The following is a 27,343-nucleotide window of genomic DNA, read 5'->3' as shown; positions in this document are numbered from 1 at the left end:
AGGATTTAAAAGTCGATGAATCTGTGATCCAACGATTAGATATATTGGATTTATTTTTCAGTAACAATACGAATCAGAAACAGATCAATTGTGAGCGTGAAGTGAAATTTATTTCACCGTGAAGAGACTCCCGTAATAAGTATCAACAAATAGTGGTAAATTTGTTTTTAAAGCAATCAAATTGAAAAAAAGGATTAAGTTTTCATTAGGAAATTTTACAGCTAAAAAGTTACGACTCTGTTTATGTTTCTAGCGTAGAAAATGAGTTATTGTTTGAAAAATGTTCACATCCATTTCGTGTTGCTTTGTATGAGGTTTATGATCGGACAACAATGATAACACCCATTTCTACAATCCCAAAAGACGAATGTATATTTCTAGCTTTTCTTCTCGAGCTCTTTACACATTGCGATCATATTACTACATGTAGCGAAATGCGAATTTGACGCGCTTGTCATGTATATGCACTGCTCTCCAGATTATATTGGAACATAATTATTTCGGCAAGGGTATATGTATTGAATATTGTTGAGCTGAGTATTATTTTTTTACAAAATGAAATGCACTGATTTGTTGTACTTTGAATATAAACTTATTGTTCTTTTTGTATGAATGTAAACGTTCAGGCTGGTTACTAAAACAAATTAAACATAGTTTTGTGTAAAACTTACTCTTGTGATGAATCATTTAAACTCGCCCATTTTTAAAACTATCGTCTTAACGTGTCTATCAGTAATCAGGAGGGACAAATTAAAGTTGCCTTACTTAAACGATCACTAAATTGTCATGGAACTAAAAAAGCAAAAATAGTACATAATAATTACATATTACATAGAGGTATAAATTACAACAATATGCATTACACAGTAGTTTCCTTATCTTAGTGTGTCGTTTTCATACATTCTATTCTGTTCATTGTTTTCTTCACTTTGTTCTCTTTTTTCACGTTTTTCGTACTAGCTGTTCTGTCGATCCTGATTGAAGGATTCTCTACACCACATTTTAGCTATAAATTAATGAGATTTGTTTAATATATTACGATTTTGAAACGTTTTCATAGCATATTTGTTTTGTAATAAAAGCTATAACTTTTTACAGCCATTTTATTAGATTAGCAATAAATGTATTTCAAATTAGGGAACTAACTATCGCTAAAACACGCGTGGGTAGTTCATTATTTTATCTGAATGTTATAAACTTCTACTTTTTCTCCTTCAAAGGAATAATGTAAATGTCAAAGTTTGTTCAAAAATGGTTATATTTGTCCTATGCTCATTTATGAAAAGATGATGGATGAAATCTACGCGATATTTTTGGTCAAAATTGTTCTGAAACGAACTTTAGATAATACTGGAAAATAGACGATAAAGAGGTTCGCCCATAAAATTAGGCAATTATAAAAAAAATTGTTTCAAAAACTACCATCTGTGAAGGAAGCAGAAAATGGTCAAATTTTGGCCTGATTTGTTTTAATTTCCATGCAATAATTTGTTCGATCACCATTCCAAAAGCGAACGAATACAAATAACTGGTTCCTTTTTCAAACTTGTTTCAGCCTAGCCATTATATAGAACAACACCTCTAGTTTTAATCTAGCCGTGCGTATCGTGGAACAACGTCGTTCTTAATCCAGAAATCGCAGTTCGAAGTATTGTAGGTGGGCAATGCATCTTGACCAATATCGAGCAATTTTCTCCGCAGCTCGGATTTGATTTCACCATGTGAGACATAATGATAGAATAATTGCTGTATGGCGGAGACATAACGTCTTTGCTCGGGAGTTTTCGGTTCATAGCGACCTAGAATGGCTTGTATGTCAGAGTCAACATCGGCGATGTTCAGTTCACCTCCGGTTTGTGTTACAACATAGAATTGCGACGTTAGTAGCTTCTGGGCGATTGTTAACAAAGGACACACCGTTCGAATATCGGAGATCATCGATACTAGTCCTTGATAGGTGGCGTTGTATCGTTCTATGGCTTCGCTGGTAAGACCAAGTTTACCAATCATGCTTTCATTGACGTGCTTGGTAACTAATTCTGGTGTCCACTCGGTATATTTAAGACGTAGCTTCTCTGAATGGCTTTCGTGGGCAGTTGTACCAATCACGTACTTTAGCATGCCAGTTTCTGAACTCCAAACATCAGCCGGGTGCTGTTGGAGTATTCGGCCATCAAGAGAGAGCCATTCATGGTTGGCGGTAGTGTTTTCGTCTTTTGAAGGAAGGTCAGGGAAAACTCTTCTCCAAGTATCTGGTACGGCATCTAGTACATCTTCGTCTTCCTTTTCTCGGAGACAAGTAGCATCTGTACATTTGATCCGTCCAAGATAGGCGGCGTTAGCTTTCTCAGAGTCAGACAGTGGTTTTCCTGGGAAAATGGCCGCAGCGGAAGATATCCATGATCGGGCGAAAAGTTTAGTTGTTTTATTGGATGATGCAAGGGCTGCAACAACAGTTCCTCCAGCTCGGTGTCCGAAAAGAGTTACGGACTTTGGATCACCGCCAAAATGAGCAATATTCAACTGAACCCATTTTAGTGCAGCGATAATATCTGAAAGGCCATAATTTCCTGAGGTAGGTGGATGAGCAGTTTTGGTTAATTGTTCTAACGTGAGAAATCCAAATACGTTCAGTCGAAAGTTCGGACGCACGAATATAACATCACGAGCGCGGGCATATCGGGTAGAGGGACGCAGTTTACCAGGCGAATCTCCGGTAAATGATTCGGCACCGATAAGCACCACAACTGGCAGAGGATTGTCGTAACGAACGTGCGGCGTGATCACATCCAACGTCAGACAATCTTCGGCTCCGTCTATTTTTCCATCAGCGTAGAATTGCCAGCAGACCGGCGTCGAATTATGTGCCTTCAGCGTTTCGTTCCAACAGTAGTTGATGTTTTCGATTGGTTGGGCAGCCTTCCAACGAAGAGGGCCGAGGGGTGGTACAGCATACGGAATTCCACGGAATGCGAATGCCCCATCCTCAAGAATTCCTTCTACCTTGCCGCACGAAGTTACCGTTTCGATATACTTTCCGTCACGAACCGGTGCCGTTACCGGTTCGCCTTTGCCGATGAATGTAAATGCGATGATCAGTGCGAGTAATAGTAGGAACACGAAAATTCCAGTGATTATGGCAATATCATCTGAAAAGTAAAAACGATCAAATAACTTCTAAGGTAACTGACTCAATGTTTTGAAAGATTACCAGATAGATTAAACTGTATGATTTTAATTTAATTCAATAGAAAGAGAGTAAAGTGTAAAAATCTTACCGACGGAACACTTGTAATTCCGAATTCGTTCCAAGCAAGGATACTTCGAGGGCGTCTGTTCATCGGCATCTTCCTTTTCGGTGTCTTTCTTTTCTTCTGGCTTCACTAGCGCTTCCGAGTCTGTTCCATTGGCAGCGGTTACGGCTGCAGCTTTATCTACTGTATCTTTTTGTTCCGTATCCTTCAATGAATCATCTAAGGTTTCCATCGATGCCAGACCAGCTTGATTTTTCGGTCTCTTGCCAAGCTCCAGATCATCTTCAGTCTCGCCTGTTCCAGATTTAAATCGTTTTGGAATTATACTGGCCAGAGGAACTTTCAGTGCATCTAGAAGACCTTTTTTCGGGGCCTGCGCGGCTGTCTCCTCGTCTTTTTTCTCTACTACGGCTTCCCCTTCGTCTGATTTTTTGTCGGTAGCTTCGGCCGTTACCTCGTCATTTTCTTCTTCTTCCGGTTTGGTTTTCGACTCTTCAGGCTCTGCTGGTTCTGCCGGTTTCTTGGCGAATGGGTTCCTCAGGCGCAAATTGGCAAAAAATCCAGCCCGTTTTGGTTTTTCTTCCACTTCCGCCGGTTTTACTTCTTTTTCCGTGTCTTGTTTTTCAAGTAGTTCATTATCGGCTCCATCTGCTTCTTTACCTTTGTTTTTATTGAAAAATCCAGGCAATTTGAAGGCACCAGCGGGAACTTTTTTCGGTTTAACCTCTCGTTCCTCGGCTTGCACTTTGTTCGGTTTATCGGATTTGATTTTCTCTTCATCTGGTTTGGCAGTTTCGTTGGCGGATTCCTCAGGAATATTGATGATCTCTTCGCCAGTACCGTTAACATTTTCACTGCTTTTCTTCTTCTCGTCAGTTGGTTTTTCCGTTTCCTTGTCGTCGGATTTTTCCTCGCGGTTACCGAGTAATTTTTCCGTTTCTTTTGGATCCGGTTCAGGTTCCTGAATGTCGGTCACTGGGGCAGGTGCTTCCGTAGTTGGCTTCTCCGTTGCCGTTGGCGGCGCTGTGTCCTTCTCGTCTGTTTCCCCCATGGTCAAGGTGCTGTTTTAGCTTTTACTCTTGCAAGAAATCTGAAAAGATAGAAAAGAGTTTCTTTCAATATGTATTTGTCTTTGATTTTAATGATAAGAATAAAATTTAGTGATCTTGAATGAATTAAAATTGGTTCATTATATTATTTAAGGAAGAGAATGGTTTGATTTATGCTTGATAGTAACAGTGGGTAGAACGTAGCTTACTCGTAAAAATCAATTTTATTTATAGCCTTTGTAAAAGTTATTCAATCAATCAAGAGTTTCAAAGCAGTTAATTGGGTTATAATTTTTGAATCGATTTGTATACGAAGTGTTTTTCTGTCAGTACTAACTAAAAAGTTCATTTTCGGAGTCAAATTATAACTATTTCTCAGCGAGAAAGATAAAATCAACATCATCTTGTGTTTTCGATAACTTCGATCGCACAGGGTTTATTGCTCTACATCCGTGATCCAGTTGTAGTTTCCATTATTGGACAGTGGCAAAGATGGGGCACACCATATCTATCGTTAATCTTGCAGCGCCGTTTTTGCGATCGTTGTTGATGTTCGATTTCAATTCATTTTGCATCACTCTCTACGTTTTATTCTTTGCCAGATAGAAAACTAACTAATCGGTTGGATCAGATGAGAGATGAGACGAGGGCGCAGCTGGGTTGAAAAAAACCGGTCTGCTTGACAAGCGCTCGTAAAAATGTTATTTCTAGGATGCGTCGTAAAATGCACGATGTTCAGCAACATTACATATTACTGTTAAGGTCAGTGAATGTAATGTTTCTCAGCATACTTACATTGTTATGCGTTATTGACGATTTAAAAAAGTTTAATTTGCGAGGAAGTCTATTTACTTGAGCAAAAATTACGTGGACTATTTTGCGAACAAGACGTTTCAGCAAATATAATTAATGAATAAATCGAAGAACGTTATGTTTGCGAAAGTTTTTGTTTTAATAATTTGCAAAAGATTATGAACAAGTTTTTTTTTATGATAGTAAATTTTGTTTTGAGAATATTATAAAAAAATTCCAAAAATCATTTTTGTATAAAGCAAAGCCTTGGTGCTACATTCCGAATCGGAACTTGACCTTCTGTTTACTATACACAGACTTCGTAGCCAACCGTTAAGTGTACAGGTCAATTTCGGGGCTAGGCGCTACGATCCTACTGACACTAACAGTCTCTCCCGAGTCAAGACTCGAACCTACGTCGACTGGCTTGTTAGGCCAGCATCGTACCTTGAGACCAGCTGGGGAGGCTCATTAACATTTTTGTATACATTGTTCCCAAAAATCAATCTCGTCTATTTTTTTAAAAGAACTTTCCGTTTTCTTTCATACAAAATTTTAACCAAAACGATTAATATTAACGTAAATTTGGCTTTCTTTAGAATTTATTCAAGTTTAAAAATAATATAACAATAATGTTCCTACATTAAAAACAAGTTTCTTTCAAACTAAAAGACATTTTCTTCAAAATTGATCTTTTTTTTTCAAATACTAAAAAAATGATGTAAACATATTAAAAAAATAAAGGACCAATTTTATGGCTTGCATTGAAAGGGTTTCGTGATCAACTGCTATAATGGATCTCTTACCGAGAGTTTAACTGCTTTCAATTATATGAATTACAGTCCAAATCAATTAATTGAGCCATTTCTCAAAGAAAAACGTTTACTTATAGAAATCGGCGAGAAGAACATGAATGCCTTACTGATACATTGTACCTAATGTTTACATCATGCGTTTGATTCAATTTGTCACGCAACAATTCGAATAATTGAAGAGATTTAGTGTTAATTTCAAAATGAACCACAGTGTGCAACGAAATGATCTTGCGTTGGAAACTGTTTAATGGAAATCACCGTCAGATTAAATCTAATATCTTTTTGATTCGCATCACTGTTTAAATAAGTTTTTTTTTTCATTTATATCTTGTATGTTCAAATCAGTTCATTACAGCTCCCATTTCAATTGACAAACGTCAAAAATATAACGGTAAGAAAAAGCTAGCGACTATGACGAACGAGTCTTTAGTACAAAAGTAATAAAAAATCACGGTGTGTCTGGTGGAAGAACTTATGTCATTAAATTAGCATCGCAAATGTTCTATCACCGGGTCTAGAGCAGTTTAAAAGCCAGTGAAATGGGAATAAATAATATGTTCCAGAAAAATAAATGATTAGTAGGGCTCTCCGATCGTACTGCTTAAATAGCATTTAACACCTCGAATGAGGTTCTCGTTGCTACCGATATCACACACTGGAGTATCCTCCGTTCAAGCTATTGTTCGTTCTTTTTCGCTTTCTTTCTTGCTCGTATTCGCTCCCGAAATTATATGTACACACTCGTGTCCACTCTCCTACTCGCGTGTACTCCCCTACTCGCGAGCACAACCAGCCGAAGTCTGTGTATGATAAACAGAAGGTCGAGTTCCGAATCGGAATGTAGCACCAAGGCTGAGCTTTGCTTTATTATTTCATTTGTTGTTCTAACTTGCTCCTAAAACATGACTATAACAATCAAACATACCATAGTTAAATTCGAAAACACAACTAGACTACCACAACATGATCTAACACGCTCTCCCACTCTGCGAGAACATTCTAAGTTAGGGTGTACAATTTATTCGGAAATATCGCCAAGGGGTATGCGGGCAAAAAAGGTTGAGAACCGCTGGAATAGGATATTGGACTATTTCGGCAGCGGTTTGCTTCGGATGGTTTTGCATTAGGTTGCAAAACTTACGAAAGCAGTGTGATACGCTACACGTTCCAGTATGCAATGCTTTACAGATTCTTCACCCCGCCGTCGACTGTCGGTGCACGAAGCAAAGCACTTTTCCTAGTCGAGAAACTTGAGTCGAGTGCTCTTACTAGCAAGCAGAAGCTCGCGTACTCTTTTACAGTCGCTGAGCAGCAAGGCAAAAGAGTTTTTGCGTACCGGTGCAGCAGTAGCAGCTACTCCAGTGAGTGCATGAAAAATAAAAAGTATCTCAAAAGCGTGTGTGCAAAAGACTTCAAAAGCGTAGCATATGTCTCGTTCTCAAGCAGCAAGGAGAAGAGAGATTTTGCTTCTCGATCTTTTTGCAACGCTGCTTGGTACACCGGAGCCAGTTACCTTACCCTATCGAACAGTCCCAAGCCGTGGTGTGGCCTTTGCTTTACGTAAGACTCGTCTCCATTCCACTCGGTGCATGGATGCAGTTCGCCAGCTCTGAATCCCTCCGTCTCGTCCTTGACGGATTGGTTTTATGAACTATCATTACCGGGCTGTCGTCCGACATCCTTTCGAAATGCCCAATCCACCGCAATCTACCAATAGATAGCTTCCCAAGAAGCTCCTGCAGTTCGTGGTTCAATCGCCTTGTCCATGCTACGTTCTTCACCTGCATTCCACCAAAGATGGTACGCAACACCGTTCGCTTGAAAACCGCAAGGGTTCGTTGGTCCTCCATAAGCTTGTCTCATGGCCGTAGAGGACTACCAGTCTGATCAGTGTCTTGTAGATCGTCGACTTTGTGCGGCGGCGAATTCTACGCGATCGGAGCATCTTCCGGACATCAGCGTATGCGCGATTTCCTGACATAATGCGCCGATGAATTTCTCTGCTGGTATCGTTGTCGGCAGTCACCAGTAAGCCCAAGCACACAAACTCGTCGACTACCTCGATTTCATCACCATCAACTTGGACTCGAGTTGGGAAGTTAGCACTGTCTTTTCGTGAATCCCTCCCTTTCATGTACTTTGTCTCTGATGCATTAATGACCAGTCCAATCCGCTCGTCCGATGTATGAATCCGTCATCTTCACAAAGGTCCGAGCCATAATGTCGACATCGTCGGCGAAGCTAAACAGTTGAACCTGCTTTTGGAACATCGTGCCACTCGTGTAAAACCTCGCTCTTCTTCTGACACCTGCGTTGCTTTAACCAACCGCGTTGGGTGTCCGAGATCCGTATTCGTGCATAATTTGCCATAACTCATCTCGATCGATTGTGTCGTATGCCGATTTAATTTTAATGATGAAAAGATATTGTGTAGGCACGTTGCATTCGCGGCATTTCTGCATCAGCTGCCGTACCGCGAATATCTGATCTGTGATGGCGCGGGCACCCATGATTCTCGCCTAGTAGTGCTTCGCAAACGGTGGTAGTCGATAGCTGAGTATTAGGGAGAGTACCTTGTAGGCGGCGTTCAGCAGAGTGATTACCCAGTAATTGATGAACTCCAGCTTATCGCATTTTTTGTAGATGTGAAACACAATACCTTCCATCCACTCCTCCGGTACTCGTTCTTCCTCCCAAATCTTGACATTGACCCAGTGCATGGCTCTAACCAGTGTTTCTCCGCCGTATTTCAACAGTTCACTGGAAAGTTGGTCCATTCCAGCAGCTTTATTGTTTTTCAGCCGGTCAATATCCCTCTCCACCTCCAAGAGATCAGGGACTGGAATCCTGTTGTCTCCTGCTCGAGCACCAATATCAGTTGCCATGCCGACCTCGCGCTCTACCGCATCGCCGTTCAGATGTTCATCGAAGTGCTACTTCCTCTTTTCGATCATCTCACACTCGTCCGTAAGGTGGTTGCCTTTCAAGCTCCATATTGGCTAGAAGTACGTAGCCTTCACGGGAGCTGTTTAGCTTCCCCTAGAACATCCGAGTGTCGTTAGCTTTGTACAACTCTCCAATCGCTACGCAAGCTCGGTCCTCTTACTGACACTTCTTTTTTGGGGGACTGAATTTTGACTGTTCCGTGCCCGTCGGTATCGTTTCACGTTCCATTCTCGCCCATGCTGCGTTCTTCTCCTCGGCATTCGTCGTCAAACCGTTCATTTCTACGATTCGGAGCTCTTGCGCTACAGCAGTGGTACCTATGGCGAATGGAATGCTCCTTCAGCCGTCTTCAAGAGTAGCTACGCCAAGCTTCTCTTCCGTGGGTAACGCTGCCTTCAGCTGCTGCGCGTATTTCTGCGCAACGCCGGCTGATGATGTCGGAGAAAAACCTTCCGTCGATTAGAGCGTGGTCGATTTGTTTCTCTGTCTTTTGGTCGGATGATCTTAGGATGGTTTTGTGGATGTCTTTGCGGGAGAAGAAGGTACTTCGGACTAGCATACCACGGGAGGCAGCAAAGTTCACGCATTGATGGCTGTTGTCATTAGACACGGCGTGCAGGTTATCTGGCTCGATTATCAACCTGTACGTTGCCTTCCGTCCAACCTGAGCATTAATGTCCCTAATGACGACCTTCACGTCTCGTCGCGGGAGGCTATCGTGGACCAGGTCCAGCTGCGCGTAGAATGTTTCCTTCTCGTCGTCGGGTGTTCCTTCATGTGGGCAGTGCGCGTTGATGATGCTGTAGTTAAAGAACCAGTCTAAAGGGCCTCAACTTGCACATCCTTGCGTTGCTCGGCTGCCACCCCATCACGCGGTGCCACCACTGTGGTAGAAAGTAGCCGCTCGGAGCCAGTGACAGTGTTATATTTTTAGTCCCGGTGCCTCAGACTTCGGCAAACATCAGAGCCGAGGGCTTTAGCTTCGGAAAACATTGGTCGTTGAGTAAGGAATAAAATAAACAATGTGAGTATATTCAAAAACGTTTAGCGTCGTATTAGGACTACCATAGCCATATGGCAGTGACCGAGGTGTTTCTACGAAGTATGAACAATCGGCTTCGGTGCTTTCAAGAAACTAAAGTCCTTGTCCCCGGTGTTTTCCGAAGCTTGAAACACCGGGGCCGAGTGGTAGTTACAAAACACGCCGTGTCGTGTTTCAAATATATCCCTCAGTGCAGAGCGTGGTTTGGACATGGCTGTGAATAATAGCCAAAAACATGTTGGGGAAAAATAAAATTTTCATTTCTTAAACAAGTATTTTTTTTAAAATGTCATATGGAGGCTTTTGAGTTGCTCTATAAAACGTATTGTTTAGATTTGAGATCTAATTCTGTTGACAAGAGAAAAGAAACTCCTAAAATCGCCATGGTTTTGAACAAAATGCATTTATTTTATAATTTAACCCCGACAGCAACTTTCAATAACCAGCATTGTATATTTTTGTTGGATAGCAGTACCATGCCAGTTTTTGAAGGAATCGATTGAGCGTGCTGAAAGTTATAGCATTTTTGTCACTACAGCAAATTGTTGATTCGAAGTTTTCGAGAGTCCTTTTAACCCCACTTAACCCTTATCAAATATTTGAGATTATGCAAAACATTGTTCCACCATATGAAAAAAAAAACAAACCCTCAAAGTTTCATTACGATCGGAGACCCTTGATAACTTTTCATAGTTCCCATTTCACTAGCGATTACATTTAATTACAAAACAATTTCTGAAAAAAACTGTTTTAGACATTTCAATTTTGGTAGAATACTAAACGGCAAGCTTTAAGCTTCAGACGAGTATTGCAGCGATAATATTTTTTTCGAATAAGTTTCTTCTATCAGGGACACCGTGACATTCATACAGAGCACGGAATCGATCACACCGTTACGGTGACAGTGATTCGTCTGTGAGCTCAATTGAAAACTTCAAAATGGGAATCATAGAATGAAACTAAATCTTTCGATTTTATTGTGATGGGCTGATAATATCTAGATGGCTGACATTCCGTATCTCAAACATAAGTCAACAACAGTCTTTTGCAACAATAGTTGTTAACTTTCAATTAGTTAAAAAATGCAGTTTTAATACTTGTGATAAATCGTGTGTCGATTGCATTAGGTAAATTGATCAATGAATTGGTTCATTGTCATTCGTATTTTACTCATCAATTTCCACACATGAAAAGCTTCTCCTTTGAAAAAGCAACTCATACGAGCAAAACCACGCCAAATCATCTGAAAATATGCCGATTTTTAATTGGAATGATACTTTGCATGACATAACTTTGGATAAAAAGTTCAGGATGGAGTAATATGAAGAAAAAAAATCAACTTTTTTGAACATAAATTTTTTTTCAGTCAAAATAATTTTTATACGGTGTTTATTTTATTACAAGGTATTATTAATTCCCTACAACCCATGCTTACACAGTTTTTCTTCACAACCAACGAATTCCGAGCTACAATTTTTCGTATAAAACGTATGTCATAACGCATACGAAAATTACTCTCGAATGTAAAAAGTTTCTCTACCTGTGAGAAATACTCAGTTTACGTGTGTAAAGTTTCATTCAAATAAACAAATGTTGATACTCGATCATAGGTTTTTTGGAGTGGTTCTGCTCATACAGGATTTTCTCAAAGCCTGCTTCTAGCATGTGCACAATTTGCGTTGCATTCTGGTCCTTATGTGTTGATCGGTAAAAGGTGATTAAAGCACCTTTGACGGTCCTTTCGGATCATGAGTACTCACGATTCAACTTCAGTTTCCCGCTCACGTCAGTCACAAATGTCTGCAGCATTTTCCAGCGAGAGGTGACCGTTACATTTCTGTTTGTTTATTTTTGTTGCCTATTGTAAATACATATATCGCACCTTTAGGAAAAGTGTGAACTAAACATAACATGATCGCTTGTATCGCCATCGAGTGAAAGCCATGCACATCGGCCAACCGCTGCTCATAAGGTTTAAGTACGCAAAGGGAAACGTGTCAGAATTCAGTGAAATGCAGTCGTACACTGCACCGATTGAGCTTGCCCGGTTTGTTATGGCAGGCGAACTCCGGGATGCGACCGGGCATCCCGTGGAACCACTTGAGGCGCATCAAGTTTTCAGTCGCACAGTCATAGTTCCTCTGTTCCCATAAATAAATGACTACCAGACCAGCCGCCGCAGATGGGTAGAATAGACCTATCGGTTCTCCTGCGGCTGTGGAACATCTAATAGTCTTATAACAGACGTGGCATGACCGAAAGTGTGGAAAAAGTTACCTTACCCGTTTAGGAAGATGATCCATTCACACCTCTCGCCGCGCTTATTAGCGCGCGGTGTGGGTGTATGGGGGCTTGCAGGAAAAGTTCGAGGCGATTTGTGCTTGTTCCGTCCCGCTAGTAACGAATGGGACATAATGGGTCTTCTTCTTTTGGAATGTGATACAAGGAAAAGGCTGCTTCGAATTTGACATATAGAAGCGATCCGTACGTAAAATGTTAATGCACGCGCCTACATTTCGTTTTGTTCTGTCCTAGTCAGCAGTTTCGAATCTGCCGGTACATTCTGGTTGTCGGAGATTGTTCAAATAGGTTGGATTATGGTGTAAAGGCGATGATGGGTTACCACGTGATGACATGACAGTATCAGTTCGTCTGGGGTTATTTTTAAAACATTCCATTGTTTTCAGACTCATTTGAAGAGTGTTCAGATAATTTCATATCTTATGATATGACTCTGTTGATTAAGTTTAATTTGTTGTATTAGCAAGACACCGAACGATTCATTTTGAATAATTCAACTCGTATTTTTGGATTCTATCACCACGTCGTGGCATGAGTTATATGACGCTAATTCAATTAGAAAGACCCGCATCATCCATTGCGGTACCCATTCACCAAACACTGATTCAATAAAAATCAGATTTATCAATCAAAAGCTCTTAGTCATCTAAAATTCAGAGTTTGAACTATATACTTGTACTCACTGGGAACCAACTGACCGAGAGTCGATAATACTATCGCAACAGTTGACCTGCCAGCTGGATTGCGTGTTTGCACTCCAGAAATTGTTAATAACGCCATCTATTATGGTTCAATTATGTCTTCATAAGCGAAAGTTTTTTCATCGCTATAGTCACGCTTGAGAGAGTTGGAAGTTTCAATTAGATTATGATCGTCAGACCCGTTTGGGACTCGACTTTTCGGTACTCGTGAGAACTGTTTGCAATGCCTGTGATTCGATACTGCGCTTTGGTTGTGCGATGCTGTGCTGACCGATTTCATGCTGCATAAATGTTTATAAAATTTTCAATGACATCCCTGCTACTCACCATTGTTTAGTTCGAAATTTCTAACATAGCTCAAGTGGAAGTAGTACTCGAATCGTTTTATAACGAGTTTGCTTGTCGTGTAATGCAATTACACTCGTCAGTTCATTTTCCACTTCAGAAGGTTTGGACGATAAACTAAAAACATTTGATGGCACGCTTGAATGGTGAGAATAGTTCTGAAAGTGTACAATTGCTTTCAATGTCATCTATCTAATGTAGTATGTTATGGCTTAAAGCTTCGAGCTCTAGTTTCAGCTAGCTTTTATCAGATTCTCATCACTGTGGTAAAAATGCAAAATAGAAATTAATATTTCGAAAATTATTCTTGCGGGAGATCAAATACAATTGAGGAATTTTGTAAAGTTTTAGTGCTTCAAAAAATTTGCGAAAACTTTTCTGTAGGAAATGTGATTTGCACTCACAGAGAGTTTTCTGTGTATCTTATTCATTTACAATAAAATGTTTCAGAAACTACAAGGTATGTTTAGTGTTAGTATATACAACCCGTTATATCAATTAAAAGTATAAAATCGTCTTACTTTCTCTGTTTGTCCGGAAACGATATCGTTTTAACTACACATTAACAGAACATTATGCTCTTCAGGGAGCTCCAGTGTGCGTACCTTTAGAACGACCTATACGAATCGTCGTCGCTATCACAAATCAAACAGTCGGGCTAATGAGAATTCCGTTCTGGCATCGTAAATGTCCCGACAGCACGCTACATTACTGTCGACGTAGAGCGACCATAACTCAATCGATTAGAGCCAAACCCGGTCTGTTTGGGTCTGAGAAGGAAGTGGACCTATATAGTGAGATCTAGCTCTCTGGTACGACGCTGGTAATTTATGCGCGCTTCTTCTCGACAATTCCGTCTACTTTCTTGTGCTTTGCCTTGAAATTCCACCCCCGCGCTTAGCAGGGAAAGAACATTATTTCTCCTTTCAGGCGGCATCAAACTTACATACATACACACGCTTTGGTAACAGTCGCGTGGGCATGACAAAGTATAGAATAGTTTATTTAAGCGATGTCGTGGTGGCATCTTTAGCACTATCCATTTCAGGTCAAAACACGGGATCGTTCTGTACTTGCGTTATGCTGATTCCCGCCTAGCACCTTGTAACCTTAATTACTAATTTTTCTGAAAGATGTCATCATCTTAACATTGCTGACATCGTTTTATTGCGTTATTGGGAGTGATGTTGCACTCAGCAGTTACTAACGTGGAAAAGATATAATTTCCATAGATATCAAAATAGTTGTATCTATTGTTTAGTTTTTTAAACCGTAATGATATACTAGTTTTAGTGAATAATTATTATAATTCGTCATAAATATAACTATTAAAATAAGCTGTTTAATAATCGTTTATGAAGCAATTTTTTTTAATGACCTCTCTTCAATACTTATTAGAAAAATAATTCTGCACATTCACGTCGAGAACTCGACAAATAACAAAAATATTGAAATTCGCCCAACCCACTGTGTATGATGTGCTCAAACGTTTCCGCGAATAGATGACCGTGACCCGGACGGATCAGGGTATCTTCGTCGTGAAACATACGATCGGCAGCTGGTTGAGTGCCAACAAGGATCGGCATATCCCCGAAAATCATGATGCTAACAATTGTACTGTCAGGAGGATCCGCCAACGAGGAGGCTTCAGTTCTTTCCGAGCCTGTAAGCGAGCCAACAGGATGCTTAAGCGAAACCTAGTGGCTAGAACACGCACTAGAAAGTTGTACGGGAAGGTTCTGACGAAGTACAAAGCAAGCTTGTTCATAGACGATGAAATATACGTGAAGATGGATTTTGAATAGCTTCCCGAAACGAAATTTTATCTCGCCACAGTATGGGCTGATGTTCTCGATAACTTCGAGATTATTTTCGCTGATAAATTTGCACGGAAACTAATGATCTGGGAAGAAATTTGCAGATGTAGACGGAAAATCCAGGTTTTTATCACGAACAAGACGACGGACTCAACGGTGTACAAGCAAGAGTGTCTTACAAAGTAAGTTCTACCCTTTATTAGGGCACACAGAGGTCCTGCGAAGTTTTGGCTAGATTTGACAAGTAAATGATTAAGCCGGGAGGTAGTTTAGTGTTACCGTGACAACAAGCTAGATTTCATCACAAAGGATATCAATCCACCCTAAAACCCTTGAATTCTACCCAATCGAAAAGAATCAACAGAAAAAAGGAAGACGAATAGAAAGGTGATGCAGGATGCTGCACTGATAGCAAGAAATTGGAACAAACTAGCCGCTGAGCAAGATCTTGGAAGTGTACAACGCTCAAGAAACTGGAGGCAAGCTGCCATGGACCGAGTGCTAAGGCGTAGCTTTGTAACGTAGGTGAAATTCTGAGGCATGTTTCACCAGGAAAGTAATTCGCTGAGGTGGACCAGTTGTGTATGCAGAAAAAGATGGTGCTAATTCTGAAGAAAGTAAATGAAGCAAGCTTTATTCGTGCTTGTGTGTATGTCTTCTTTTTACGCTTAGTGCTGTATAATAGCGAGCCTCGTTTATTCTGCCAATGTTATCACCAATTTGAATTCCCTGGAAAGGTTTCAATTCAATGTCGCTCAGGCCAGTTTAATTATAAGAGGGACTAAACGTGAATAAAGCGTAAGTGAAATTCCAAGAATAAACTCATGCTGTGAAGTTCCACTTAAATGTATCTGTCTTAGTGAACATAAGTGAACATCATAAACCAGTTCAGTTGGCGACCGTGATGGCTATGACGATTTGTCCGATAAGGCCTAGAGGCAACGACCAGAATTAAATGTATTATGCATCAGACAACGCACCAGAAATTTCCGTACCAATCACCAATCATTCGCATCCGACTTCTTTCTGTCAGGTTCTGGGACGCACTAAAATTTGTACTATGGAAGCCTCTTCCTTTCTGCCACAGTCGAGATATTCCAGTCATCGGCTAGTAGTCATCCCAGACCTGTGTGTAGGATCAGAGAAGGGGTTTTCCAAACCCCCATTCAAACATTCAAAGCGAATACAATGATTTCGGAAACTGTTCCGCTCGTGATTTAACCGTTGATTTCAGCGCCGCAAAACTTCCACCTCAGAAACATCAGCAATAGGCAGGTTCGATGGAAAATTGCATCTGGGTATACTACCAAAATATCCCATGCACTCGAATGAAAATTGACGATCTATTCCTGGCCGTTTCTGACTGCAATCTTGGTGTTGTTATATTGACCAAAATCGCACTCAACGACTGCATTAACTCGATTATTTAGACCTGGCTACAACGTTTTGAAGTAGAATACTTCTCTCAGGAAGTTCGGCTACATAGGGATGCAAAATGAAAATCTAAAACCAAAAAAAGTGAAAAATATGTCCAATTTCAAATGCTAATAAATCGGTTAGTATTCAATGAAAATCCTTCGTTATTGCAGCAATATATTGGAAAATCTTCTAAGATTCTTCCCAAATTCAGATAATTGTAATTTTATTCTTCAAACTATTGTACTATTGAAAATAGTCAAGCCTTGTCAAAACGAAAACTTCGACCTCTTATTGGTCGTTATATGATTGCTTCCCAAGCACGGTCGACAGAATCATAGACCTTGCCATTTGAAATGTGCTATTTGGCCTATATAAGAGCCTGTTTCACCCGAAGCCGCTCATTATAATTCTAGACTGCAACAACAGCAGTCCTCCCTTAGCAGCAGCAGTGGATACAGCAGCAGTAGCAGTGCAGCGGACAACGGCCACAGCTGTGGTATGGCAACGGATAGCGGAGCGCGTCTCAGCATCGACAGCAGGACCAGGTGATGCAGGGCAGCGGATACCAAAGGCAACGGAAGCGTCCACTACTGTGGCAACGGGGATAGCGCAGCGGTTGTCGTTGGTCTCAGCATCAATATAAGCAGGGCTAGCTGATGCAGTGTGGCATTTTAGTGGAATGCTGTCTCTGAGCGATAGCAGGCACACTAGCAAATGCTTCCAATGAAAAAAAAAAAAACGTTCTGGAAAGCTTTTCAGTGTTTATTTTCCCCCAAGGAATACTTTATTTGCACTGCCAGTGATAACGCAAAGATATGATCGGCATCTTATCAGACATTGAATTAAACAACAAATTGTCCTTTTCAGGATGAAATGAAAACCTAATAGAGGAGTTAATATTTCCTCTTGAATCAATTTACACTTTCAAGAAATTTTGGAACAGATATATATTTGGCTTCACCTCCGTGTCTCAGAACGTACTGAATTATCTTTTCCTTCAGTCATGAGCACAACATCCGAAAAGCTTTCATTATCAGCATAAAAATTAATTTTTCGCATAATCAAAATTCAAAAATTATCAAGTCCAAATCATGACAAGCAACTTTATTATTGAGAATGGTCAATCCTTGTTGAAGCGCGAAATTTGACTGATCTGATTAGTCGTTAATATGATTGCTTCCAAAGCACGGTCGACAGAATCATAGACCTTGCCATTTTGAATTTGCTATAAATTATACCTTTGTAAACAAATTCGGAATAAAAGATAATTCAAGTCAAGTCGAAGCCGCTCATAATAGTTTTAGACAGCGACAACAGCAGTCTTCCCTTAGCAGCAGCAGTAGCAGTGCAGTGGATACCAGGCGGATAGCGGCCACAGCTGTGGCATAGCAATGGATAGTGCACTAGTTGCAGCGGATCTCAGCATCGATAACAGCTGGGCCAGCTGATGCAGGGACAGCGGATACCAATAGCAGCGTATAGCGGCCAAAACATTGGCATGGCTACGGATAGCGTAGCAGTTGCAGCGGGTTTAGCATCGATAGCAGCTGATGCAGTGAGGCACTTTAGTGAAATGCAATCTCTGTGCGATAGCTGGCACTAGTAAATGCATTCAATGAAAAGTCGACTCATTTGGCCAACACATGAGCCGTCTAGTTTTGAGTGTAAAATCAGCTTTTCACTGTTTATTTTATCACAAGAAATACTTTATTCGCACTGTCAGTGATAACGCCAAGATGTGATCGGTATCTTATCCGGTGTTGAATTGAACAACAAATTAAAAAATGACTGACACGCAAGCAGCCGGGTTTTTTTTCTTGTAAAAGTATTCTACTTCATCCTTGCGGTCGTGGCTTTGCACACAACCCTCCTGTGATTTTTTTCGTTGTGAACGCAACGCGTATAACTGCAAAAAACTTTCCTTCGGTGGCGTAGAGATTGCTGTATCGCAGCGCAATGAAACGCCTTCGTTTCTATGAAGTTACTTGGTTTCAGACTTCTTCTAATAGTTGTGTACATCCCACCCGATCGAAGACGCGATGTTGACGTAATTCACGCTCGCATTGCCTCTGCAAAAGATCTGTACGACATGACAAATATTGGGGATAACGTTCTTGTTCACGGTGATTGTAATCAGCCACTGCTTCAATGGATGACTAGGGAAAGCAGAGTTACTCTTACTGGTGAGCCTACCCTGAGTGCTGCAAACTCAGCTCTTGTTGATGGAAAGGAGTTCGTTAACCTTTATCTACGAAACACAGTCCGGAATACACGCGGTGGTACTCTGGGCTTGGTGTTTTGCAGCGACGAGATTGACTTCAATCTTGGATCTCTGCTCAGACAGATTAAACATGATCGTAACGCAGCATAGCGAATTTTACGGTGACATTAAACGCAAAGCACTTAACGTGATTTCAGGTTACTAGTTCTGCTTATTATAGGATATACAAATTTCACGTCCGGGGATCTTCTGGGGATTTATTGACAGGCAAGGGAAAACCACGAGCATTCCAGTCAACGTGATTCATGATAATGAGAAATCAATAGCCCCCAATGAAGCGTGTGAAATGTTTGCGATATATCCATCACTCAGGTCACCAAGTTCTTTCAGCAACGAGAAGACTTAAGACTCCGCTTGCTCCTGGGCCGGATGGAATTCCGTTAGTAGTGTTTAGCTGGCGCTCTTAGTCGATCCTGTAGCAGTCATTTTTAATGCGTCTTTTGAGCAAGTAAATTCCCAGCATTATGGAAGGAGTCATTTACATTTCCTGTTTTTGAGGCTATGGACAGGTGGGAACAGAAACTACCGTGGTGTTACTAGTCTCTCGGCAGTTATCCTGGGTGAAGTTACCTGGATTCGCTCTAAAAATTACATCTTAACTGACCAGCATGGATTTATTCCCAGACGATCCGTAGCTACTAACCTTATAAATTTTATTAGTACATACATCAACGTGCTTGAGAAGAAAGCACAAGTAGAAGTTACGCGAATCTGGAAGCAGCATATAATAAGATCGACTATCAAATTCTGCTAAGCAAGCTTTTACGACTAGGAGCATCCGAGCTACTTATAATAAGGTTGAACACATACTTGACTGGAAGAAACCTTCATGTGCGACTCGGCTCGATTATCTCTTCAGTTTTTATTAGTACTTCTGGGGTACCACAAGGAAGCAACCTGGGCCCACTTCTGTTCACGTTATTCTTTAACGATGTTACAGCTCTGTTGGGAGTTAGATTTAAGCTCATTTATGCAAAAAACTGTATGTTATAGTTTACTCAATCGAGGATGGCCATCATCTTCAGGCTTTGCTGAATATTCTCGTTGACTGGTGCCATCGTAATAAACTCATTATTAGTATTCCAAAGTATGCGGTGATGACGTTCCACTGCGCTATAAACCCAACTCTGTACAGTTATTATATTGAAAATGTTACGCTTCGCCGAGTAAATCGTGTAACTCTTGGTGTTCTACTTGACCCAACGCTAGACTTCAATCTTCACTACTTCTCAACAGCATCTAAAGCAAACCGACATATGATTTTGTATGGAAATCTCGGATAGAGTGTGTCCAAAAAAAAAAAAAAGATTTGTTAGAATATCTTTGAGTAATCTACCGTGGCGTGAGCCATTAAATTTGCCGCCTTGTTGACCTTGAACACGTTGAAGATAAAAGAAAACTGATCCGCAGGTATTCAATATTAGCTCATGTTGTTATGGTGGCTTAGAAGTTACTGAGGACTATTTGATCTCAAAAATTCTATGTCCTTTTAGAATCGCGTTGCGGCGACATCTATAAATTGCGTAAAAACTTCCCCTATCTTTACCCCTCATCCCCTCATAAAAATACGTTAACGCAATAGAGTTGCTTAATAAAAATGCTAGTTTATTGAAGTATAATTTCCAGATATTTGTTGTAACTGATCCTACTTCGTCTCTCCCCTATGCAACAATTCATATTGCTCAAGGATACTCTCCATCCCCCCTATGAGTGTTACGTAATTCTTGGATTGCGCCTTATTTTGTTCGATCGATGTTCTTGATCCTAGCATAGCTAGTAGATGTAGCCATATAGTCATCAATAGGAACTAGAATGATTATTTTGCATGTAGAATACCAGAAAATGTCGTTTCACTTTAAATAAAAACCTTCTCTTAAAAAAAATATTGGCTTTAAACAGCTTTTAGATACCTACAGACTCCATCTTGAATTTCAAAATGGCATCAGACAAGTATTTCAACCATGTCAAATATACTATTATTGATAAAAAAACTGTTTTAAGTTTCTGGGTGTACTCATACGACGCGACGCGGGACAGAACACAACACTTATCGTTCTTACTACATTAAACATTTTAAAATTTTAAAATGTTTAATGTAGTAAGAACGATAAGTGTTGTGTTTTGTCCCGCGATTTTCTCTATCTAAGCGTCATCTTAGTTCTGGAAATGCCACTATTTGTGGGATTTATGAACGTTTTTCTTACAGTTTTATAAAACTTCCAGAAACCGAAAGTCGCCATCTTAGATTTGCAGATAGTAGCAGACATTATGTTTCGAAAACAACTTCTGGCCTCCACAGATGGGATGAATTAATTCAAAAAGTTTCCATGAGGCACGAGAAATCGTGATTTTGGGCCCCTCATTTCTTCGAGGGTTGTCCCTCCCCTCTTTTAAAAAGACTATGACCACCTCCTTTGTAAAAGGAACTGGTATGCCAAGTTTAAAGAAAATCGGAGAAAACTTGTCTTTTACATACATAGTTATACAATATACAACATACTAATAATGTTGCCATTATGCCAGATAAATCTGGATTTGGCAGATTACGTGCCAGACAATCAGACAAATCTTAAAATCTGCCAGATATTCGACATTGAGGCGTAAATCGTGTAACTGGTTTCAGAATATGATGGTGGTCCCAAGGTCTCAAGATACGATGGTGGTCTAACAAGCCAGTCGTCATTTGTTGTAATTCAATCTCGGAAAAGACTGTTTGTGTCAGTATTAGGATCGTAGTGCTAGCTCCGTAATTGTCCTGTACACCGCCAACAGTCGGTCGCGAAGCCTGTGTATAATAAACAAAAGGTCAGGTTCCGATAGCGGAATGTAGCATCAAGGCTTTTTCTTTTTTGATTGTACTTCACTAATGGTGAAACCAATATCAGTTTACGGATTTACTTGTACTAATTAAATTCGTATGTGTGCAAATGCGACATAAAAGTTATGTTGAGTGGGGATCGATGTGCTAAAAGTAGGAAAATGCAAACCAATTGCTATGTCCAAACGCTTTCTACAGTTGTTTTTTATGAATGGATCAATTAGATGGCATGTAGTAAAAATATATAGAGAAGAAGTATACTTGTGATGAAAACTCTTAAAAAAAGGCAACTGAACCAGTGCCACATGCTACAACGCGTTCACCTACCCTAGCTGGCGTCTAGTGTGAAACCGCAACGCGTTAATCGCATTGTCAAGACCGGTGCTATCAGATTTCTCTACATGCTGGTTCAGCATTTCCTCCATTATTGAACCTAGCTAGTATTTCGCCGCACTCGTTGCAGCAACGGTGGCACGCGCTTCCACATGATATGCATATACGTCTGATGTTGGTTTCTAGTGACTTTAATGACAACATAATGATCATTTCCGCAACGACCACTGGCAAAGTCTCCTCCAGTGGCATCTCAGAAAGAAGACAAGTACTTCATTATTAAGTATTAGTTATTACATCCTTTTTCAAGGTTGATCGCTACGACAGGTGCCATGTTTTATTTTGAGGCGCGTTCGATGTAACGCATTAGCGGAAAATTGTTCCCGGTTGGGATTAGTGGGTTCCTCACTCGAGGGCTCGCCTTTCGCACTTGCACTGGTAATTTGAGCTTCTTTCGAGCACTTAACTGTATGTGCTCGCTCTACGATACCGTTTGTGACTTCGGTGGCCTCCGTAGATATTCACTATATGCCAGTAATGAGCCTCGTAAAAACATAATGCTTTTTTTCGAAGGCGATGAAATTTGACACTCATAAAGGATTACTGTTTTCGTAGTACGTAGCGTACACTGTTTATCGACACTTATTCCTCATGTTTTCTGCTGAAGCTTGACCGCTTCAGTTCCCAGTTTTTTTTGTATAGGATGTGTCGACTCCGATGAATCTACCCTAGTAAAATTTGAGACGCGTACATCAGCATGGCAGCTATTTAAGTTTTTAAATAGTTCTAAATGTAAAAAATATACTAATATTTTATTCTTGGTATTTTTAAACGTGTTTTTAAAACTCTTGTTCAACCAATATTTTACGCACATCAACACGGCTGCATTTTGAATGAGATCTTTGGCTTTGTTCTAGCCCATGAATCATAGGTTTTATTTTCATGCACTCTGAAGCATAGCCACACATTATAACGGAGAGGGGAAGAACGCAATGAGAACTAAGTAGATTTTATAGTGCAAAGAATAAAGCATATTTGTTGTTGATGAAAATTCTTCAACTACGAAGTATTTTAGAGAGCAAATTTAGAGCTCATTCAAATAAAATTTTCTGGCCCACCCGGGTAGTGCTGAATTGTCTTCCTACTTCCGTGTGCTTTCTCAGCATATTATCCAATAAAATATGACAGAGAAATGTTCTTAAATTATAAACTTAAATATCCTGCGTGGCTTTACGGTCGAACTCCCGCACTGACGATGTCCATCGCGGCCTTGTATTCGAGCATTAAATAAAAAAAAATCATTTCCTTCTTCTATTGTAACCCCTTCATTCCAATGTTTCTTCTTCGTTTCGCTATACGTCCGTTAAATTTCCCTTCTTCTATGGTACAATTTAATGACCGATCGCGCAACAGGAGATGATGTCACCCGTCTTTTTTTTTCTCTGGAAGAGATACGGAAAGAGGTAGAGCTTGATGGATAGGTCAGCACTAGGCAGTTTTACTTCGGCCTAGGAATGGAAGCGACACGCACTGGTGCCAGTAATTGGGCGTTTCATGGATTCAACCGACGCAACCAGCAGAAGGCGTAGATGGACCTAATGGAGACAATCGACCTGGAAGGCATGTTATCATGTTTGAAAGCAATTTAATTTCAATTGATACTCTATCGTTCTACGGTTTTCAAGCATACAGGTTTTGACACCGCTCAGTCATATATAGTGAATGCTAGTTACGTTTAACAAATCAAAAAATAATAAGATGTTTTCTGAGATTGATGGGAATAAAACCTCTGAAAATGCTATGTATCATATGTTACTTATTATGAGAAACTTTATTGAATCGAATTTACAACACTCGGGACAATCAAATTGTAGGTATTGTTCCAGAAAACAGGGTTCCAGAGTGAAAGCAAAAACTACACTATGTATTTTGTTTTACTCGAAACCGATAGTCATCGATGGTTAATATTGTATGTTAATTTATCTCATTAATTTTCCGTCGGACTTATTCCGCTTCTGCTGTGCCAATCACTAACGCTCGTGGAGACAATTCTACCCAGTGCCCTTAGTGCCCCAGTCATATCCTGAGTCAAGATTCCTAATAGACGTACATCAGTTTTATGCAGTATGTTTTTTCTGCTGAATTCAAGGCCATAGAAACAAAAAACTAAAAAAACTTGCGCAATAGCTTGTCAGATGTGGTTCCAATTATTTGTTTACCGGTTCGAAATCGGACCTTTGTTTACCGGTTCTGAATCGGACTTAAATGCATAAGTAGCACAACGTTCAGTTTGACAGTTCAGTTTCACACATCGATCTACTCCCATACTGAAGCCATCTTTGTTATAGATTTTTCTTTGTCCATCAGAAGGAAAATGAATCGCTGTTCGAGCCAACAGAAGCTTCTAATCATTCGAGAACTGCCTAATTAATTATTCCGTCTGTTTATTACTACCGAGAACAAAACATGTTTGAGTTGGATATATTTTTGGAACTCCCTGGAAGTATTTGATTTGTGTGGCGGAAACGTTTTAAGCACAGTTCCAGGGTCACGATTGTCGGAACGAGTGATCCCGAACGTTGCGGTGCAGCGCATGTTAAGCCGTCATTCGCAGCGTAGATATAGTGAAGGAAAAACGACATGCAAAAAAACTCAAAAGAAATACCCTGCGTACATTGGAATGATGTGTGGTATCCTCATGGCACAGATGATGATGTTGTGCGATTTGAATGATTTGAAAACTCTTTTATTTGTAAAAACACGAGTTTACAAAAATAGGATACAATAAAATTAGGGCGAAATTTATATGATGTGTGTGAAAACAGTTTAGCTCCATTAGCAGGAAACTAACCTTCAACAATTCACTCTGTGCAATGTAATACGACTTCGTATGGACCACGGGCACGCTAAGAAGGAAGTGAAAAATGAAAGAAAACGGGTTAAGATGATACTGACTGTCAGGGTAATCAGAACCAATTGAGTCCCGTAAGCTCATCTGGATTTGGCGGAAGAATGAAAGGATGCGATGGGAACTGGAAGCAAGAGAAGTGGTGTGTGCACTTTGTCTGCACAAAAAGGTCATTAGTCTCGTGACATCATTCGTGCAGTTCTGAACCTGGTGAGAACGTGGCGAACAAACTTCATTCATAATAAATTGAAACTGCACGGAGGGCTAGATCAATGAAAAAAGATTCCTCTGCTTTAGACAAACTTCTGTCATTACTGGTCAAAATTATACACGACACACAATTAAAGCTCCATTTATTCGACTAGTTTTGACCGATTGATCACAAATTGAACCACTGTTCACAGCTTTAAGGCGAGTGTCAAAGTCAACACGTTCAAGTTTTCTTGTGTATGATTGAGCGCAGCGTTACCAGGGCAGAGTTTTCTCCGGAGGGTTCTCGCCTCGCTGCATTCGGACGACTCAAGAGGGCCAATTGAAACGATAATTGCATGAATGGCATGGTTCATGGCATCGTCGGATCGTTTCGTGGCACCATGAATACCTTGTATGTGCTAGTGGGATATAGCAGGCATCGAACCGGCATTATGTATCAACAAAATGTCTCGTGCATATTTGGGCAACATTATGCTACAGAATCTTCCGTGACCGTGTGCATCGAGTGGAGTGGGAAGCTCGGGTCGGCGTTCGTTGTGACAGTAAATTAGGGAACACTCATGTAGGTTGACCCCTATGTGCGCGGATTTATGTGTATAATAATGGAGGGAATGAAGTTCTGATTCAGCGGCAATAAAAAAATCATTGTATGATTCTTTAAAGATTATTTGTAATTATGGCCTATTCTCCGTCTACAGCTGAGATGGATGTAACAATAAACACAGCAAATCTAGATTTTACGAGGTCGCCACCGTTTTTGAGAGCATGAAGTTGGAACAATATGCTATTAAAATAAATCTCAGAGAACACAATTTGACAAACAAATTTTGGATAAAATCATTTGAAATACACACATGGAGTGTTTTTTTTTAATTTTTAGACGCTTTAACCGTTTTGGTCATTCGCGTCTTCTAAATTTTATTTCATCGAATAAAATTATATACTTTAACAATAAAATTACAGAAGTACATGCGGTAATTGATTAAACTGTGATGCTGTAAAATTATTCAAATCTCTTTGGATGTCGCATATGGCTACATCTAGAGCAATACTACCCGTGCCATATATCTTCTTTGCCTAACAGGCAGATAAATTTCCCTAGAGAACAAAAACAGTTAAGAATGACGCTTCTTTAAAGATTTGCGCAAATTTTGCCGCGTAACTGAATAATTTATCCACATTTTTTTCAATAATGAGCGATTGCAATAGTGAATGAAATGAAGTAAAGAACACTCAAATTGTGCAAGTCGTTACTGATAAACGTTAAAGATAAAAATACAAGGTGATTGGTTTCTTGTTGGGAGTATTTCAGGGGCTGATCAAATGTGGCCCTTGATCAGAAGAACTTTTCTACGCACATACCCTAACGTTCTTCTATTCGGAGTTACACTGGGGTCGCTTTTTACGCGTTTGGTTGTACCGCATTTAAAAGATTAGATTAGATATACCTATATGAAACTTGTTTGATACCGCGTACAAATAATCTTCCGAATCGAGTGAAAATAATCCGGTTTATTGTAAAAATATCCCGTTTGAAAAATCGCATAAAAACAACCCGCGTAAAAAGCGACCCCAGTGTATTCAACTTTAAAGGTTCTTGCATACTTCTCCTCAGAGTGGTCCTAATATAAAGTATATACCACTTAGAGCAGTTTTGTTGGTTTCATTTAAAAGCTGAGAAAATTTTCTATTAAATACATAAAACTTTGGAAACAAAAATATTAAAAAGTTCAGAGCGGTTCAAAATGTTCAATTTGAGTTCGAAACACAAGAATGTTGGCCACGTTTTTTTTGTGAGAAAACATCAAAATACGTTATCAAAATACGTAAACAGTACTACTTTTGAACTTTTTTCCGCTTTCAAAAGAATTTTTTTCTCAGATTTCAATTAAAACCAACCGAACTGCTTTAAGTGGTATACACTTAAAGTCTGAGCCGCTCTAAGAAAGAGTATCGAAGAAACCTAAAAGTTACCCTGTACCTATACTACGAGAAAGTATGAAAATTTTCACTCACTCGTAATATTTGATGCAAATGCGTTCTTTGATTCAACACGTATCTTGCAATCATTCTCACTCGCGTGCAAGTTTTTCATAGAAACGCTGCGGATTGTTTGTTAATTCTAACAGTTCCAAAAACTATCATAGAAAACTGAATAACTCAAACATGATAATACATGATAATATTGTATCCAAGTTCGCTTGTATCACGAGAATTTTTGAAAAACTATCGCTAGTGATACAAAATCATGAATCCATATAAATGTGAGTTTGCGTTTGTGATCAACTCGGTGAAAGTACGATTTGGAA

At 39.9% G+C, this 27,343-nt stretch overlaps 1 protein-coding gene across 2 annotated transcripts in view; it reads right to left on the bottom strand.

The window, feature by feature from the left end:
• Positions 1–345: 345 nt before the first annotated feature.
• LOC129721542 (neurotactin) overlaps positions 346–27,343 on the bottom strand; it is a 65,024-nt gene continuing 38,026 nt past the window's right edge. For both annotated transcript variants that reach the window (XM_055674240.1, XM_055674242.1), the window contains 2 exons: positions 3,279–4,344; positions 346–3,149 (listed from right to left, as the gene is read on the bottom strand). In XM_055674240.1, coding sequence (XP_055530215.1) covers positions 1,588–3,149; positions 3,279–4,305 — 2,589 coding nt within the window. In that variant the 5' untranslated portion in view covers positions 4,306–4,344 and the 3' untranslated portion in view covers positions 346–1,587. The remainder of the gene's footprint in view (positions 3,150–3,278; positions 4,345–27,343) is intronic.

Source organism: Wyeomyia smithii, chromosome 2 (genome assembly GCF_029784165.1).
Source record: "Wyeomyia smithii strain HCP4-BCI-WySm-NY-G18 chromosome 2, ASM2978416v1, whole genome shotgun sequence".
Lineage (NCBI taxonomy): Eukaryota > Metazoa > Arthropoda > Insecta > Diptera > Culicidae > Wyeomyia > Wyeomyia smithii.
This window is presented reverse-complemented; position numbering and strand designations above follow the sequence as displayed.